Source organism: Beta vulgaris, chromosome 7 (genome assembly GCF_026745355.1).
Source record: "Beta vulgaris subsp. vulgaris cultivar EL10 chromosome 7, EL10.2, whole genome shotgun sequence".
In the NCBI taxonomy this organism is placed as follows: Eukaryota; Viridiplantae; Streptophyta; class Magnoliopsida; order Caryophyllales; family Amaranthaceae; genus Beta; species Beta vulgaris.
The window spans coordinates 9,897,475-9,917,667 of record NC_079208.1 but is presented as its reverse complement, the minus strand read 5'-3'; the positions used below and the strand labels follow the sequence as shown (position 1 = coordinate 9,917,667).

Genomic DNA, 20,193 nt, shown 5'->3' with positions numbered 1-20,193 from the left:
GACATTCACATACAAGATACTAACCAATTAAAGTAGTTGACATTCACATACAAGATAAGTATCGCACTACGACCATGTTGATACCGGACTAGCAACTTGGACATGTTGCCCTAATGAAGATCTCGGCATCGCCTACCAGCTTCGAGCTATGAACCTAAATCGAAACCAACCATGTGCTTCAAAACTTATTATTTGGATAAAGTAATATGTTGTACAAGTAGTTTAATTTGTTCATGTCAAAGGACCAACTCAACCAAAAACTTAAGCTGATGGTTGAGGCCCCAGGAATAGATTTATACTCTATCACGCCCCCTCACGCAAGAGCCCAAAGAAATGAGGGGTGGATGAGATTCGAACCCGTGACCTTTTTGTCACGTTGGCTCTTGATACCATGTCAAAGGACCAACTCAACCAAAAAGGTTAAGCCGATGGTTGAGGCCCCAGGAATAGATTTATACTCTATGAGTTCATAATTTTTATGTTATTAAATGAATTTGTGTGACTCTAAATAAAAGAAATTAAGATACATGAATCTGATGATGATGGTTGATGTAAGTAAGAAGAAATTACTCATGGGAGAAAATTTTGCAAAAACGTTATTATGAGTTGCGAAATATGAAAACTTGATGATGACAATATATAGTAATATTTTTTCAAGTACAATTAGGTCGTTGTGGCATGAAATTTAATGACTCGATCAATATGACTTTTTATGGAGTGTTTTCTTCTGTTATACTTTCACTTTGTAGATTAGTAGCCTCTTATCGCATGATAATACCTGATGTTGGCTCCTTGGTTATCAAGAGAGTTTCTTGTCCTATCTCTACGTAAGCATACTTTGAGACTAAATCATAATACCAGTAGATAGATAAGCGATCTTAATCACTCTTGTATTCTTTTATCTTGAATAAGAATCCTTCTTCTCTCATGTGGTAGGTTTTAAATTCCTCTCACCAGAGGTTTTCGCATGTAATTAAGTTCATTAAGTCTTTCAAATTATTTTGATTATACTTTATATTGATATTGAAATTGAAGTTTAGGCCATAAAAGTTAAGATGAGAATCACTCTCATTGCGAAAGCATTAGATGGAAAGGCGAGAAAACCCATATCTACGATTGAAGATACAAGTGTTCCTCTCTAATGACGTGTTGAGAAGTGAGAAAGAAAATTTTGAATAAGAAGTTCCTATATGTACAAAATAACGACGAATTTCGAGTTGCATATCTTTTAGGTGTTGGAAAGAAAACAATGTATATACTCATAAAACTAAGATTTAATAAATAACGAGTAATTAAACATTCCATTAATATGTACAATATCACGAACATTACTAAAACTTTAGTCATTTGCTACCTTTTCTTTTTCCTTTGGAAATTATCCTTTCACTTTCACAAAATTGCAACCATATTAACATAACCAATCACCATCTCCCAAGAGAAGACATTATTTATTTCAAGTAAATAAGAACAAAAAAGTCTAGCTCACTAACTTAAGCTCTCGTTAGATAATATATATATCATCATATTAATTAAACTTCTACCTCACTACATAATTATTTACAGGTTTAAAAATATAGTGGAAGTATTAAACAATCACATAACAGAACAAGCATTAGGATTCTCGTCACTGAACATCTGAGGGTGAGAGTATTCTGGTTCATGCCAATAATCAACTACTTGGTGACCATAGCTTTGTTCTTGTTGCCTTGGATCAAAAGTGTATGCATTTGCACCATAGCCATGAGCATATGGGTTGTATTCCATCTTGTTGATCTCTATTTTTGTTACGTTTTCCTTAGAGGCGCTTCCTTCACCCCCACCACCTTCCTTTTTGTCGCCGCCGCCTCCTTTAGGCTTTTCCGATGAGCCACTACCGCCTTCTTTAGGCTTTTCTTTTGAGCCGCCACCGCCACCGCCACCGCCTTCTTTAGGCTTTTCTTTGGCCCCTCCATCTTCTTTAGGCTTCTTGTCTCCACCAGCCCCTTCATCCTTTTTTGCAGGAGCAAGCTCTACGGTTCTCTTTAGCTTTACATTCAAGTAAGGCAATAGGTCTTTCACGTTCATAGTACCCTTCAATGCGATCACATCCTTCTGTAAATCAACATTTACATCTTGAACTCCTGATAATTGAAATCAACATTAGATTTCTCATTCATGGACAAAAGCATCAACAAGAAATAAAGTTCACAAAAGATAAAACTATAGTGTAATAATTCCGTATAAAGTACGGAGAAGGAGAGGAGGGATTCGAACATGTGACCTATTGTTCACAACACCTCAATCATAACCACTAGGCTAAGACATCCTTGGTATTTCGAGTTGTCATATGTATGAAAAAAAAGTTGTTCATACAGATATGTCATTATACATGTTACACAATAAATTATACCGAATACGCACCCTAAAAAAATTATGCACAACTCTACTCTACTGCCTTTATCCCATCTAAGCTCCTATTGAGTCTGCCTTACGGCTTACACTATAGGAAGTTCCTACGTAGATCCCTCCACTTTCGTGCCTTCGTTTTTATACGCAATCCGCGTCAATTTGTCACTCTTAGATTAAGACAAAGTACCCAATTTTGTATCTATACACAACTGGTGCCATAAATAAAAGAAGTGACATTGTACCCAAAAAGAAACTCAAAAAGTGACACCATGTAATCCACTAAACATTCCAAAAAAATTTAAGAATCCAAAATTCTTTTACCAATAAAAACTTGTACCATATCTTGTTATTATCACTTTTAAACACAGATATTTTAATTGATACTCTATGATACTATTAAGATTGAATTTGTCATTAAGATTAAAATCCAATTAATTAGAAAAGTATCAAAATTGTTATGAAATATAATATGGATGCCCATTATACCCCCGTTAATATATCCGGGATATTCTAGGGTTTTGTTCTCCAAGTAAAACCCTAACTATTGTATTGTATATATATACCCTGGACTATATGGAATAAGAGACAACACGATTCTCTCTCTCTTCAGTTTATTTACAACACGTTATCAGCACCAAACCCTAGCCAACTGAGCAAACAAGAAACCACGAACATCATCTGTCATTAAGCGAGCGACCTCAATTATATGCTGTCAAGTATTCAACTGCAAACCGAGCCATATAATCAGCATCGCAAATCTTCGAATATGAATACCCCTCAAGTTCCTTTAGCAATGAATGGTGAAGATTTATGCCTAGCAGACAGTGCAACTACTCATACCATACTAAAAAGCAAGAGATATTTCTCTTATTTGACAATGAAAGAAGCCAGTGTGAGTACTATATCAGGTAGTACAAAGATAATTGAAGGCTCCGGAAGAGCAAATATATTATTGCCTATGGGAACGAAATTTGAAATCATTGATACATCATACTCTCCCAAATCTCAAAGAAATTTATTGAGCTTTAAAGATATTCGCCATAATGGATATCATATTGAGACAATAAGTGAAGGAAATGTTGAATACCTTCATATCACGAGTATTACCCAAGGCACTAAGAATATTTTGGAGAAATTACCTGCATTTTCCACTGGTCTGTACTACACTAAAATCAATACAATTGAAACATATGCCATAGTAAACAGGAAGTTTGCAGATAATTTCACTATTTGGCATGACCGGTTGGGCCACCCTGGTTCAATAATGATGCGAAAAATAATTGAAAATTCATGTGGACATTCATTGAAGAACCAGAAGATTCTTCCTAATGATTTCTCATGTGCTGCTTGCTCACAAGGCAAGTTGATAATACGACCTTCACCAACCAAAATAGATTTTGAATCTATCAATTTTTTGGAACGTATACAAGGAGATATTTGTGGGCCAATTCACCCACCATGTGGAACATTTAGATATTTTATGGTTTTAATTGACGCATCGAGTAGATGGTCACATGTATCCTTGCTATCAACTCGCAACCTGGCGTTTGCAGACTACTTGCTCAATTGATTAGATTACGAGCACATTTTCCAGATTTCCCTATGAAGGCAATCCGCCTTGATAATGCTGGTGAATTCACTTCTCAAGCCTTTGATGATTATTGCATGTCTATTGGGATAAGTGTTGAACATCCTGTAGCACATGTTCACACACAAAATGGTCTAGCTGAATCATTAATAAAGCGTCTCCAGTTGATTGCTAGACCACTACTTATGAAGTCCAAACTCCCAATCTCTGCTTGGGGACATGCTATATTACATGCAGCAGCATTAATTCGCATCAGGCCAACGAGTAATCAAAAGTTCTCCCCATCACAATTGGTTTTTGGTCAGGAACCAAATATTTCCCATCTAAAAGTTTTTGGATGTGCTGTATATGTTCCAATTGCTCCACCACATCGTTCTAAGATGGGTCCTCAAAGGAGGTTAGGAATATATGTTGGATATGAATCTCCATCAATAATTAAATATCTAGAGCCATCCACAGGGAATCTATTTAAGGCTCGATTTGCAGACTGTCACTTTAATGAGTCAGTTTTTCCAACATTAGGGGGAGAGAATAAACAGCTGGAGAAGGAAATCATTGGAATGAATTATCATTATCTCATCTTGATCCTCGTAATAAACAATGTGAATTAGAAGTCCAAAAGATAATTCATTTACAAAGCTTAGCAAATCGATTGCCAGACGCATTTACTGACCCAAATAGAGTAACCAAGTCGCATATACCAGCTGTGAATGCTCCAATCAAAATTGATGTCCCAGAAGGAAAACATCAAACTGCTAGTGAGTCTACAGCACGCCTGAAGCGTGGTAGACCTATTGGTTCCAAAGATAAGAATCCTCGGAAAAGAAAAGGAGCAGGAATTGATAATGGCCAGACCGAGGAAAAAAGAATTTTGAAGGATCTCCAGGAGAGACTTTAGACATGGCAAAGGAAGAAATTCAGGTACCTGACAATGAAGAGATCTCAACTGATTATGTCATGTCTGGAATAAAATGGAACCGAAATCAAATCGACGTCGATGAAATTTTTGCATGCAATGTAGCAGTTGATGTTATGGAAGAAAATGAGGATCATGAACCAAAGTCTATTGAAGAGTGTGCACAAAGAGATGATTGGCCAAAATGGAAGGAAGCAATTGAGGCAGAATTAAAATCTCTTGCAAAGAGAGAAGTATTTGGACCAGTAGTCCGTACACCTAAAGGTGTAAAACCAGTGGGACATAAATGGGTCTTTGTGCGAAAGAAGAATGAAGATGGTGAAATTGTGAGATACAAAGCACGTTTAGTTGCACAAGGATTCTCACAAAGACCTGGAATTGATTATGAAGAAACATACTCCCCTGTGGTGGACGCAACTACTTTTCAGATTTCTTATTAGTCTGGCAATAAGAGAAGGACTTGATTTACGTTTAATGGATGTAGTCACAGCCTACTTATATGGGCCACTGGACAATGACATTTATATGAAAGTCCCAGAAGGATTTAAACTGCCAGAAGCAGCAAATTCTAATTCTCGAGAACATTACTGCATAAAATTAAACAGATCTCTTTATGGATTGAAGCAATCAGGGCGTATGTGGTATAATCGCCTCAGTGAGTACTTATTAAGTGAAGGCTATAAGAATGACCCTATCAGTCCATGCATTTTTATAAAGAATTTGGGGCAGGATTTGTAATAATTGCAGTGTATGTTGATGATTTAAATATTATTGGGACCCCTGAAGAGATTTCACACACAGTGGAATATTTGAAGAAAGAATTTGAGATGAAAGATCTTGGAAAGACAAAATTTTGCTTGGGGCTACAAATTGAGCATCTAAAGAATGGAATCCTTGTGCATCAAACAACATATACGGAAAAGGTGTTAAAAAGGTTTTATTTGGATCAAGCACATCCGTTGAGTAGCCCAATGGTTGTAAGATCACTTGATGTTGATAAAGACCCATTCCGTCCTCGAGAAATCAATGAAGAAATCCTTGGTCCTGAAGTACCATACTTAATGCAATAGGGGCATTGATGTATCTTGCTAGCCATACGAGACCTGACATATCATTTTCTGTGAACTTGCTAGCAAGGTTTAGCTCATGTCCAACTCGAAGGCATTGGAATGGAATAAAACATGTACTTCGTTACCTCCAAGGAACGAAAGATATGGGTTTATTCTTTTCTAACCAACCCAAAGAAGACTTAATTGGTTTTGCAGATGCAGGGTATTTGTCTGATCCCCATAATGCTCGATCACAAACAGGATATGTGTTCACAAGTGGTGGTACTGCCATTTCTTGGCGCTCCATGAAGCAAACCATTGCAGCCACTTCTTCCAACCATGCAGAGATTTTAGCTATCCACGAAGCTAGTCGTGAATGTGTATGGTTAAGGTCCGTAATTCAACATATACGAGAAGATTGTGGCATATCTATAGGGAAAGAAGCTCCAACAGTTATGTATGAGGATAATGCAGCATGCATTGCACAGCTCAAGGAAGGATACATCAAGGGTGATAGAACAAAACACATTTTACCAAAAATTTTCTTCACCCATGAACTGCAGAAGAATGGTGATGTACAGGTTCTACAGATTCGTTCAAGTGAAAATTTGGCAGACCTATTTACCAAGGCACTTCCCACCGCTACTTTCAAGAAATTAGTTTACCGTATTGGATTACGTCGTCTCAAAGATCTCAAGTTATGTAATCATGAGGGGGAGTAGATGCGCGCTGCACTCTTTTTCCCTTAACCATGGTTTTTCCCACTGGGTTTTCCTGGTAAGGTTTTTAATGAGGCAGCATCTTACGCGCATTAGGAAATATCTTATTTTAAGAGAGAACTTTAACCAATTAAAGTAGTTGACATTCACATACAAGATACTAACCAATTAAAGTAGTTGACATTCACATACAAGATAAGTATCGCACTACGACCATGTTGATACCGGACTAGCAACTTGGACATGTTGCCCTAATGAAGATCTCGGCATCGCCTACCAGCTTCGAGCTATGAACCTAAATCGAAACCAACCATGTGCTTCAAAACTTATTATTTGGATAAAGTAATATGTTTGTACAAGTAGTTTAATTTGTTCATGTCAAAGGACCAACTCAACCAAAAACTTAAGCTGATGGTTGAGGCCCCAGGAATAGATTTATACTCTATCACGCCCCCTCACGCAAGAGCCCTTTGGGCTTGAAGTGTAGATGCAGCACAGGTCTCCCTCATACCTGACGCTAAATATTCCACTGAGAAATGAGGGGTGGATGAGATTCGAACCCGTGACCTTTTTGTCACGTTGGCTCTTGATACCATGTCAAAGGACCAACTCAACCAAAAAGGTTAAGCCGATGGTTGAGGCCCCAGGAATAGATTTATACTCTATGAGTTCATAATTTTTATGTTATTAAATGAATTTGTGTGACTCTAAATAAAAGAAATTAAGATACATGAATCTGATGATGATGGTTGATGTAAGTAAGAAGAAATTACTCATGGGAGAAAATTTTGCAAAAACGTTATTATGAGTTGCGAAATATGAAAACTTGATGATGACAATAATATAGTAATATTTTTTCAAGTACAATTAGGTCGTTGTGGCATGAAATTTAATGACTCGATCAATATGACTTTTTATGGAGTGTTTTCTTCTGTTATACTTTCACTTTGTAGATTAGTAGCCTCTTATCGCATGATAATACCTGATGTTGGCTCCTTGGTTATCAGAGAGTTTCTTGTCCTATCTCTACGTAAGCATACTTTGAGACTAAATCATAATACCAGTAGATAGATAAGCGATCTTAATCACTCTTGTATTCTTTTATCTTGAATAAGAATCCTTCTTCTCTCATGTGGTAGGTTTTAAATTCCTCTCACCAGAGGTTTTCGCATGTAATTAAGTTCATTAAGTCTTTCAAATTATTTTGATTATACTTTATATTGATATTGAAATTGAAGTTTAGGCCATAAAAGTTAAGATGAGAATCACTCTCATTGCGAAAGCATTAGATGGAAAGGCGAGAAAACCCATATCTACGATTGAAGATACAAGTGTTCCTCTCTAATGACGTGTTGAGAAGTGAGAAAGAAAATTTTGAATAAGAAGTTCCTATATGTACAAAATAACGACGAATTTCGAGTTGCATATCTTTTAGGTGTTGGAAAGAAAACAATGTATATATATCATAAAACTAAGATTTAATAAATAACGAGTAATTAAACATTCCATTAATATGTACAATATCACGAACATTACTAAACTTTAGTCATTTGCTACCTTTTCTTTTTCCTTTGGAAATTATCCTTTCACTTTCACAAAATTGCAACCATATTAACATAACCAATCACCATCTCCCAAGAGAAGACATTATTTATTTCAAGTAAATAAGAACAAAAAAGTCTAGCTCACTAACTTAAGCTCTCGTTAGATAATATATATATCATATATTAATTAAACTTCTACCTCACTACATAATTATTTACAGGTTTAAAAATATAGTGGAAGTATTAAACAATCACATAACAGAACAAGCATTAGGATTCTCGTCACTGAACATCTGAGGGTGAGAGTATTCTGGTTCATGCCAATAATCAACTACTTGGTGACCATAGCTTTGTTCTTGTTGCCTTGGATCAAAAGTGTATGCATTTGCACCATAGCCATGAGCATATGGGTTGTATTCCATCTTGTTGATCTCTATTTTTGTTACGTTTTCCTTAGAGGCGCTTCCTTCACCCCCACCACCTTCCTTTTTGTCGCCGCCGCCTCCTTTAGGCTTTTCCGATGAGCCACTACCGCCTTCTTTAGGCTTTTCTTTTGAGCCGCCACCGCCACCGCCACCGCCTTCTTTAGGCTTTTCTTTGGCCCCTCCATCTTCTTTAGGCTTCTTGTCTCCACCAGCCCCTTCATCCTTTTTTGCAGGAGCAAGCTCTACGGTTCTCTTTAGCTTTACATTCAAGTAAGGCAATAGGTCTTTCACGTTCATAGTACCTTCAATGCGATCACATCCTTCTGTAAATCAACATTTACATCTTGAACTCCTGATAATTGAAATCAACATTAGATTTCTCATTCATGGACAAAAGCATCAACAAGAAATAAAGTTCACAAAAGATAAAACTATAGTGTAATAATTCCGTATAAAGTACGGAGAAGGAGAGGAGGGATTCGAACATGTGACCTATTGTTCACAACACCTCAATCATAACCACTAGGCTAAGACATCCTTGGTATTTCGAGTTGTCATATGTATGAAAAAAGTTGTTCATACAGATATGTCATTATACATGTTACACAATAAATTATACCGAATACGCACCCTAAAAAAATTATGCACAACTCTACTCTACTGCCTTTATCCCATCTAAGCTCCTATTGAGTCTGCCTTACGGCTTACACTATAGGAAGTTCCTACGTAGATCCCCTCCACTTTCGTGCCTTCGTTTTTATACGCAATCCGCGTCAATTTGTCACTCTTAGATTAAGACAAAGTACCCAATTTTGTATCTATACACAACTGGTGCCATAAATAAAAGAAGTGACATTGTACCCAAAAAGAAACTCAAAAAGTGACACCATGTAATCCACTAAACATTCCAAAAAAATTTAAGAATCCAAAATTCTTTTACCATAAAAACTTGTACCATATCTTGTTATTATCACTTTTAAACACAGATATTTTAATTGATACTCTATGATACTATTAAGATTGAATTTGTCATTAAGATTAAAATCCAATTAATTAGAAAAGTATCAAAATCAATTAATTAGCCAATTAAATGATAATGATAGCTGGTAACGCATGCTTCCTGCCATATTTGTAAATCAAAATTACTCACCATCACACTTGCGGACAATTTTCTTAATTTTCTGAGCACATCCATCACAATGCACTCTTGTCTTCAATAATACGGTAGAGATTTGAGGCTGCAAAAAAAATCATAATATTTTCAGACCAATTAGAGAACGTCGTTTCATCTAATTAAATAATTAATGACGATTAACATACATAATCATCCAAGTTTCTCCAAACACAAAAACAAAAAAAAATGCACATCAGCATCAATTTAATTAATTACGAATAATTTTATTTATATAATAATACATGCCTAATATATAATCAATTCAATAAATACATCACTTTCATATCTTGCACGGATGAGCTAACACAGAACGATATGAAACCTCTAAAGAAATATAGATTCCTTTAATTATTCAAAATTTTAGATAAACTAACCCCACAAACTAAGTATTCATTAGAAACGTTTCGTCAATACCCAAGACAAATTTTTTATAGATGTTACTCACTTAATAATTTATTTATTTGATTACAAAGACAATCATTATTAGCATATTGGCTTCTTTGAGCATAGGAGAAAAAACAATTCACAACTACCTAACTAATTAATTAATTTATTACTTGGATAGCAATAACCTTTCGCCAATTATGAACTTGGACCACTTGTTGAAACGTTATTGTCCAAGTAATGCTAATTTGATTTTTGCCAAGTAAATTTGTGTGGATATGCATAGTCTCAAAGCAAAGTGTAGAAATGCTACTAGTGGGTGATCAGTCATATGTTAATTTGAAGGTTGGCAAATGGATAATTCGCTTCGTCTCAAAATATATAATTATATTATATTTACACGCGAGTTGGATTCCCCTCATATATAAATGTATGAAAATGTATGGAAATTCAAGCAAGATCATTTAAGATATTTGAAAACGCGATTTTTTTTTTTTCAAATCATCTTTAAAGAGCATATATTGATATATATGACTTCGGAAACTCAAAATCACGGAAAATGATTTATCCATGCGAACAATAAGAAGCTAAAAGTAAAAATGTCAACCAACCATTAAGCATTCATAATGTTTTTAGAAATTAACTTTTTTTTTTTTTGGTTAAAATTTAGAAATTAACTTTGATATTTCAAACAAAGAGATAATGTTGTGATGTATGGAAGTTTTAAACGAACCAATGATACTAATATGGAAATGGAGGGAGTAATTATAACAAAACAAAGTCAAGATTGGGGACCTTTCATTCAATTCCAATAGAACTCCGTGTGAGCACTAGGAAGCTCCATCTTCCCTTATGTACAAAACTCGTGTGGGGACTAGAGGGTACTTCCACTAGACTATTACTTGTCATATTAATATAATTACTCACACTTATAATAATATACTTATTACTCCATAACCTATGAAGCAAGGAATCTTTTGATATATGAGCTAGTTTTTATGTCTGTTTTCTTCTATTGAGTTTTGAACTGATTGTGATTTATTTAATAGGTTACTTATGATATGTGTTACAATGTCCCTTCTTCCAAAAGAGGCGAGAGTGGGGGTGCGACATAGTAACACGTATCATAAGTAACTATCAGAGATAATCAAAAAGTAAACCTAAAATGCAAGACCGCGTATAGATTAATTTATTTAAACTAATGAAAACCCGAATATAATTGGGATCTGAAGTTTTTCCGCTTTACAGTACCATGCCCAATCTTGTTCTACATAGTTTATGGATAAAAAATTACCACTCATCCTTAAATTCCCTTTCTATGTATGGAAAAGATAATCAAGTAAAATCCCTATCTAGTTTCTATGTGGCAAACCATGTTAAACAAGGTAAGTAGTCAAAAGAAGGCAACTCAAATAAAAAAATTAAAAATAAAATACCTCTTTGGGTTTCTGATCTTTCTTATCCTCTGACTTTTTTTCATCAGATTTCACCTCTGACTTTTTCTCATCTCCCTTTTTATCACCGGATTTTTTCTCATCGGACTTTTTTTCACCGGATTTTTTCTCATCGGATTTTTTCTCACCACCATTATTATCCTTATTATTAGAGGGCTTGTTTGTTTGTAGAGATAACAACTCCACTTTCTTTTTCATTTTCTCCTCCACCTTCTCTTGAATTTTTACAGCGTCCACTTTACCAACTACCGTCAGTTTCCCTGCAGAAAATTCTGTCTTTACATTTTCCACACCTACAATTTCACAAACCAAACACAACTTTAGCAAAAATAGGAAAAATCCAATCTTTTTATTTACCCACTTCACCAATAATAAAAAAAAATCGAAAATTTTAAATAACCCAACAAAAATTAAATTAAGAAACCCAGAGAATTGTAATTAAGCAGTGGTAACGGTCAAAAACTCCATTAACCCACTTAACTCGGATAATTTGTAACTGTAAGTTGTAACGGCAAATTAGCAAATTAGGAGAATTTCATAAGCAAAAGTAATTAATTACAAAATAGATAAGTAAAATGACAAAGAAATGTGCATTTTTTAGAAATTTGATAAATTTAATTTACTATGATTGAAAATTTCTGGAAAAATTACCGTCTAATTTCTTGATTGATCGTCTGACTTTTTTGGCACAACCTTCACAATGCATATCAAACTTAAAAACAAGGGTAGAAACACCACCATCACCCTTGTTTTGTCCTTCATTGTTCTTCTTTTCTCCTTCTTTTTTCTATAAACAAACAAGAACAAATAAAAATACATTAACTTATAAAAACATGAAATTTTGATGAAGAAAATATGAAGAAATATGAGTGAAAATGAGGCAACTAACCTCACCCATGTGTGATGTGTGATAGTTTTTTCTCAGTTGTGAATGTTTTGGAAGAAGTTAAGAGTAAGGGGTTGTTTGGATGGTAAGGAAGAAACACGAGGTTTGATATTTTGGATCCCAACAAATGAGGTTCTAAACGGAGGGAATATATATAGAGTTGTAGTAAGAAGGAAGAAATTTCCTAATTATTTTATCCATTTATTGTTGTGTATTACTCCCTCCGTTTCACAATATAAGGCACGCACGAGGTTTGAGGTCGAACTTTGACCGTTAATTACTCTCAATATATGTTGATAAAAAAATTTTAAAAATAATTTTATTATAGTATTTTTCAAGACGAATCCAACGATATAATTTTTATAATTTTTATTTATCGTATTTGAGAGATATTTGTGGTCAAAGCAAATTTTCGTAAAGCGTAAATGCCTTATATTTTGAAACAGAGGGAGTATTATAGAATTATTTTTTTTTTTAATGAATTTGTCTCATTTGTCATGGGTGTGTGTGTGGGTCATGCTACTTTTACTTCACCGTTTTAGGCGTTTTTGGTGATTTTGTCTCCCCATGCAAAAAAGATTATACTAGACTAGTATAGTTTTATTTAGACCAACCAAAGGGGTTGTATACTTCACTTTGTTTTCTCATTTGTAAGAAACATCAAATTGAATGTAGACAAGTTTCAACTTAAGTGTCTAATACGATAAAACTATGGAAGTCTTATATAGAATTTCTATTGCTATTGTTATTATTATTGTAGCGCGTCTTGTGGGTGGTCGGTCATACGCGAAATAACAGGTGTGGTTGCGTGTGACACGCTATTAGCCCGTCATCTCATTTTCAAATTGTCGTATCTTGCTCGTTTCTCGTCGAAATCGAGCTTTTGACCAGGCGTTGGAAAGTTATGGAGCCAAATTTTCATCTCCAATTTGAATCCTCCCAAAATATTAAATGTGTTGTGAGATATGATATTTTGAAATTGATCCTTATGCACAAATACTTATAAGCAAATCGAGTTACTCTTATGAACAGATGGAGTTACTCTTATGATATGGAGTTACTTGTATGAGTATGTGGTTACTTTTAACAATAAAAGGGTGTCACTCCTATAAAGAAATGTGGTTACTTTATAAGCAAAGGCGGTTACTTTTGTAAACCTTTGGAGTTACTCGTATGATTAAATGAGCTTACTCGTATGATTTATTAAAGTTACTTGTATAAATAAATGAGGTTACTAGTATGAACTAATTGGGTTACTCATAAAATTAAATGAGGTAATTCATAAATTAAATGACATTACTAGTATGAATGAATTGGGTTACTCATATGATAAAAATGGGATTACTCATATAATTAAATGGGGTACTCATATAATAATCAATTTACTTTTATGAATGAATGAGGTTACTCGTTTGAATAAATGCGGTTACTTTTGTCAACCTTTTGGGGTTACTCGTATGATTAAATGAGGTTACTTGTATGATTAGTTGAAGTTGCTTGTATAAATAAATGAGGTTACTAGTATGAATTAATTGGGTTACTCATAAGATTAAATGAGGTTACTCGTATATTAAATAGATGAGGTTACTAATATGAACGAATTAGGTTACTCGTATCAATAAACGGACTCTTGCGCATGAATGAGGTTACTCATTTGGATACATGAGGTTACTTATCAGTTTACTCTTATGAATGAATGAGGTTAATCGTTTGATTAAATGCAGTTACTTTTACGAACCTTTGGTATTATCATATGATTAAATGAGGTTACTCGTATGATTTATTGAAGTTACTTGTATAATTAAACGAGGTTACTAATATGAATAAATGAGGTTACTCAATAAATGGTGTTACTCATATAATATTTCAGGGTTATGCATAACAATAGAGGTGGTATTCTTATAAACGGAATGGGGTTACTTATGCAAACAAAATGGGGTTGCTCATATGATTAGGTGGAGTTAATTGTATGGATAAATGAGGCTATTTATAAGGTTAAACTAGGTTGCTCATATGTTAAACTCTTGCTCAGAGATAGTTGTTGCAACAGTTTTACCACTCTCATTAATTTCAACATCACAACCATGTTTATCATCATCACCATCACCTAGGATTATAGAACAATACATTGTCCAACATTTCACACTTCAAACCTTAAATTCCTCAAACATCTTGCAACTTTTCACAATTCATTATACGCGGTACACCTCAGATTCCGCCATTGATTTTTTATCACTGTCTACAATCCTAACGACGCCATTGATTTTACAGAGGGGAGAAAGAAGTTAGGATTTTGAACTTTGAATTTTTATGGAGTTCAATTCCATTTGCGAAATTACTCCAGATTTTTAACTTGATGATTTGGTGAGGTTGGAACAAATGAAGTAGAGGAGAAAAAGTGGAAAGGATGAGCTTGGAGAATAGAAGCGGAAAAAGGAACGCATAATAGTGAAAGGCGCGTGCAAGGGTTATGTTTATGTGTTTGGGCTTATATATGGGCCGACCACACGGGAAGATACAGATGTGACCGACCGCATATAAGAATTTATGTTATTATTATTGTTGCGGTACACGAAGAATGAGATAATTATGTGTAATGGCGAATTTAGAGAAAATATCAAATGACATCAGAAGAAATTATTAAAATTATATTGGATTTAATTTATCAATTTTACAAAAAAAAAACTTGAAAAATTTTCAATTTTTGTTAGGAAATTCTCAATTTTTTATGTTCAAGATAAAGAAGGATCCCTTTTATATATATCAATGCATATATCTAAAAGACTATCTCAAGTAAATTTTTGTGAGGTGGTGCTTTCCTCTTACTCCTCTACGCCAGGAATTGCTTGCTGTGCTAAATCCTCAGTTTCAGGAGAAAGAAGTTTTACTAGAACAATTTTTAAGCGCTTTACCTAGACTTGTCAAAAGTTAACACGACATGAACCAAATAGGAAAAAATGGGTTATTGTCAAACTTTTTCAACACATTTGCATAAACGGGTAAACACATGTTTTATAGTTTGATAAATGGATTGTGTTGGTGTTGATATTTTCAACTCAAAATTGACACGACTTACACATTTAATTTATATATATATTAGCACCATTTAGCATATGAGTTGACAAACACTACTAAATTCTTAAAACCATTCTAATAGACTAGCAAGTTATTAACTAAAGAAACATGGGTTGATATATATAGTACATAAAACATCGATTTTGTGTTAAAATATTTTAGAAAATTTGAATAAATACGTTAAATAGGTCGACACGAGTAACCATTTAATTAAACGGTTTTGTTTGGTGTCAATGGTTTTCGTCATGATTAGTTAAATAGGTTAGGTTAGCATCGAGACTTTTAAAATTTAAACACAATTAGTAAATGACACGAATATGAAATAAACACAACTTATTTAACAGCTCTAATTCTACCTCTACTTGAGAAGTAAAAGTTTATCCATGATTTTAATACACCATTATAATTTTGTATCTCGAACAAAATAGAGAAAAGTTCCACCATAAACCCAAAGTTTAGGATGTTTTCGCATGTGGATCCCAAATTTTCTCTATTTGTGAATATGGTCAAGTTTCGTGATGTACCTTTCCCATATGATTTTAGGTGATTAATTATCTATTTTTCACATGTTAAAATGTGCACTTAAATTTAATTATTTTCATCTCCATTCTATCTATTTCTTCCAACCACTAGGCTGGCATAGCTCGTTAGAGGATGTTATGTGAATTTTTCGAAATGTTAAATCGCTCAAGTTTGAATTGGAACTAATATGAGAAGGATATCACAAAATTTGGAATAACACACGTCAAATTTGAATTAATTGGCAGGATATTCTAGGCCTGTTATTTGTGATGACAATTTTTTGAACAAAATATCATAAAGTCTTAAATCTCTATTCAAATTTAGTCTTACAAAAGTCTTTCCACATATATATAATGAAAAGGAGAACCGATAATAACCCATTAAAAGTAAAACGAAAAAAGGATTTTTCATTAAGAAAATCTGGACTGCAATAAAATTTCTTCGTTATCTTGTGGACTTTGTGGATGGAGAGAAACCGTTGATGCTTCGAAAACAAGTCAAACTCTCTAAACCAGCTGCAAGATCTTGTTTTGTTGCGCCTTTATTGGTGGATCAAGGGTTGGGGGGCCCTTGTGGGACCAATGAAGATTTGAGGCATCCAAAATGCCTCGACTTGTCTCCCGTCTCTCAAAATAAGTCTGTTGCACAAGCCTTGAAAATATCGCAACCATGGGTTCCCCCTGCAGCCTCCTCTTTCAAGTGGAACGTAGACGCTTCTTTGAAGATTGGTGAATCCAAGTCGGCTATTGGAGGAGTGTTTAGAGATCTTCATGGAAAATTTATTTATATCTTCTCAAACCTAATTCCAGTCATGAAAATTAACCATGCCAAGATTTTAGCCATTCATCGAGCGATTAAAATTTCTTCCTCAATGGATTGCCTCTCAATCAAAAATCATGATGGAATCATATTCTTTGAATGCGGTGCAATGGTGAAAGCAGTGGGCCGTGGAATTTAAGTTTTATCATCAATTACATTTGCAATGCTATGGTAAGGGGCCTTGGAATTGAAATAGCCTTCAAAGGCCGGGAATCAAATTTTGTGGCCGACTCTCTTGCCAAGCAAGGCCTCATAAGAATGGATGAGTTTATTGCATGGTTATAACTCTCTATGTCTTTTATGTCATTGAGTTTGGTTTGATGTAATGGAGGTGGAAAATCAGGATGATCCTATATGTAATGTTATTGCTTCAATGAAATAAATAAGCTAAAATTATTTTTAAAAAAAATAAAGCAAAAATATATTAAAGTAAATTATATTGAATAGAAGTTAATAACCAAATATGCATCTTCTTATATTTGATATTTTAAAATTTTAAGGATATTGACATAATAATGACCATGAAATATCATCATTGACAACTAACTAACATCTCAATCTATTTTGTGAATCTACCGGTTAAGAAACCGAATACCGGTTCGAAAAGTTCCATTAATTACGAAAATGTCATTATTAATGACATGAGAGGAATGTAGACTATTCGATTTTTTGATGATCTAAGAGGCGAAATTGGTTCTCATTCTCATTATAAACTTGGTTCTCATTAGCACCTGGTCCTGTTATATAATTATTGTGAAGTAAGTTTGTCCATTACGTTAATAATCTCTCTCTTAATAGGTTTTTTCCTACAAGCTTTCCCTTGTATCAAAAAGTAATTAATATAGTCATTAAAAGTTTTGATCTCACAACCTCAAATCAACATTAAAAGAGTTATTAATTGATTTTATATATGAAATCTTATGATTCTTTTCTTAAAACCAAATACTAATTGTGATGGCAATATAACTTTAAGGCCTAAGATATAATACATAACTAGTTTTTTTCCAGGACGATGCACCGGGTCAGTTACAATAAACAAATTTGTTATTATTTTTAAATTTCATAATTTATTTTGCTACTTTTCTTATTTTTTGTCCATTAATAAATTGAAAATTTCACGTCATGATGTGATAATTTAAAAAAATTAAAAGGTTTGAGTTTGAAAACAATACCGTAAAAGGAATTGTGGTACCGTAAAAGGAATTGTGGTAAGAGAATATGACATTAATGTTCTCTTCTAAGTTACGTAAAAAGAGTGTTAGAAATATATATGCTTGGTTTAAGTCTTTTTAGTTAATTATAATTATTACAAGACTTCGTCATATTTTATTTAAAATATTAGACAATAAAATCATAATGTATTGATGGTTAAGCTCTTATTTTTCATTTCAAAAGTCACGTGTTTGACACCTTCCACTTACACATTTTATTTAAGTGAGGAGTACACACAAACATAAAACATTTGCATTAGAAATTTGAGGAGAGTGCCACGTAGCACATAGGCTTTCTTTAGCAATAAGCCTTTTAATATATTTGTATAGATTGACATAATTTCAATTGACAATATTATCTTGCGGCCATAAAATGGGTTTCAAGCAACAATTTGAGGCATCGCTTGAGCCTAAAACTTAGTTACTAATATTATATTATGTAACTTAATGTAAATATCTTAATATTAAAAGGAAGTTTTCAAAAGTATAGAGACATCACCTTATTAAGCAAAATACGTATAATTTTAGAATAATCAAATGAGATTATAAAATTTAATAAACTTAAAAAACCAAAATCTAATCATCAATTATAAATATTAAGGAAAAAATACAGGGGAGAAGTGCTAGCTCAGTGGAGTACCACCCTGAATTTCATGACATTGTCCAGAGTTCAAATCCTCATCCTAACAATATGCTGGGGATTTCACTTGTGGTAGTAGTGGGCCTTTAGGTCTATTGTCTTCTGAGTTGTTTAGCCTTGTACCTATTCTCTAACTTGATGTGCCCTGCAGGCTAGTAGTCTAGCAGGGATTGATATTCAGACCAATTATCTTTCCTAATAAAAAAATAAAGAAAAAATACATTTTGAATTAGCTATGTAATCGTAACATTTTTAAAAACAATATATTTCCTTGCTTGCTACTAATGGAAGTCCAACTCCGTTAAATTAATAACCCTAATAAACTATGATCGAAGTTGAAGGCGATGTTGTCTAGTACATATGAGTGTTTGGTTGAGAAAGGATCATCAAGATCTTCGAAGTGGTCTGTTTTCGCCATTGTATTTGGGCTTTAATTTGCATTCTCAAGAGTTAGGTTGAAGGTGAAGTATTGTAAGATGGATCTTTGGAATCAAGGGTGGGGTTAGGCCTTTAGGTTTTGTGATGGACATATGGTGGTGCCTGCCATAGATACTCCAAGAGAAAGAGAAATAGAAAAAGAAAGGGAAAAGAGAAAATTTAATAGAGAAGATAACTAGTTTATCAGTGGTCTGTTAGAGTTAATTAGGATTTAAGTATTAATTAGGAGAATTAACGCCAACTAATGTAGTTAGACTTTTGTTAGTAGTAAGGTCATGTTGTACGTTTGTCAAGGTATTAGGGATATACGGTGAATTTTGAAAATGTAGAGGAAATTTTGTTAATAAGTTGAAAATTGGGAATTTTTTTGGTGAAAATTCACATAATAAATCATTTATTTAGTCATATTTTTTAAAAAAGTTTTGGCATTTTTTTAGCATAACAAGATTTGATAATATTATTCCAAGCATAGTTTGAAAATAATTTGTTCATCTCGAGCCAAGTGAACGAGCTAGGCTTAAATAATTTTGAGCTATATTATTGAATTGACAAACATCATGTAGTTGTTTAGTTGAACACAACATTCATTTTTCGTTCGACTTGTTCCATGTAATAGCATTTTCTAAGACGTCGTATAAATAAAATTTTGATTGACCCTCGAAAGTTGAAACTTCCTATAGGAAGTTTCATGCCTAAGAGACCCACTCTTTTTGTGGTAATTAAGAAATAGAACTTTTTAAAAATCGACATTTTTTATGTTTTTGCCCGTAAAACAAGCCTACTCTCGTGTATATTAGCTGACAACCAAACAAGCTCCACCCTTTCCATCTTCAATTTAGTTTGGGATTAGTCAAACTACTAAACACTAATTGAAAATTTGTTTATAGACACACTCATAGTCCTCAAGAAACTTTTGTGCTACCAATGACACAAGTACTAATTTTCAGAACCAGCCTATTTA

At 33.7% G+C, this 20,193-nt stretch overlaps 1 protein-coding gene across 1 annotated transcript; it reads right to left on the bottom strand.

Annotated features, from left to right (window-relative positions):
- Positions 1 to 1,408: 1,408 nt before the first annotated feature.
- LOC104898645 (heavy metal-associated isoprenylated plant protein 6) lies at positions 1,409 to 12,691 on the bottom strand. Its single transcript, XM_057396188.1, has 5 exons — positions 12,531 to 12,691; positions 12,293 to 12,428; positions 11,624 to 11,934; positions 9,780 to 9,867; positions 1,409 to 2,120 (listed from the first exon to the last, which is right to left on the bottom strand). Exons 1-5 carry the CDS (start codon positions 12,537 to 12,539, stop codon positions 1,594 to 1,596), a joined length of 1,071 nt encoding a protein of 356 aa, XP_057252171.1. The 5' UTR covers positions 12,540 to 12,691; the 3' UTR covers positions 1,409 to 1,593.
- Between the last annotated feature and the right edge of the window lie 7,502 nt (positions 12,692 to 20,193).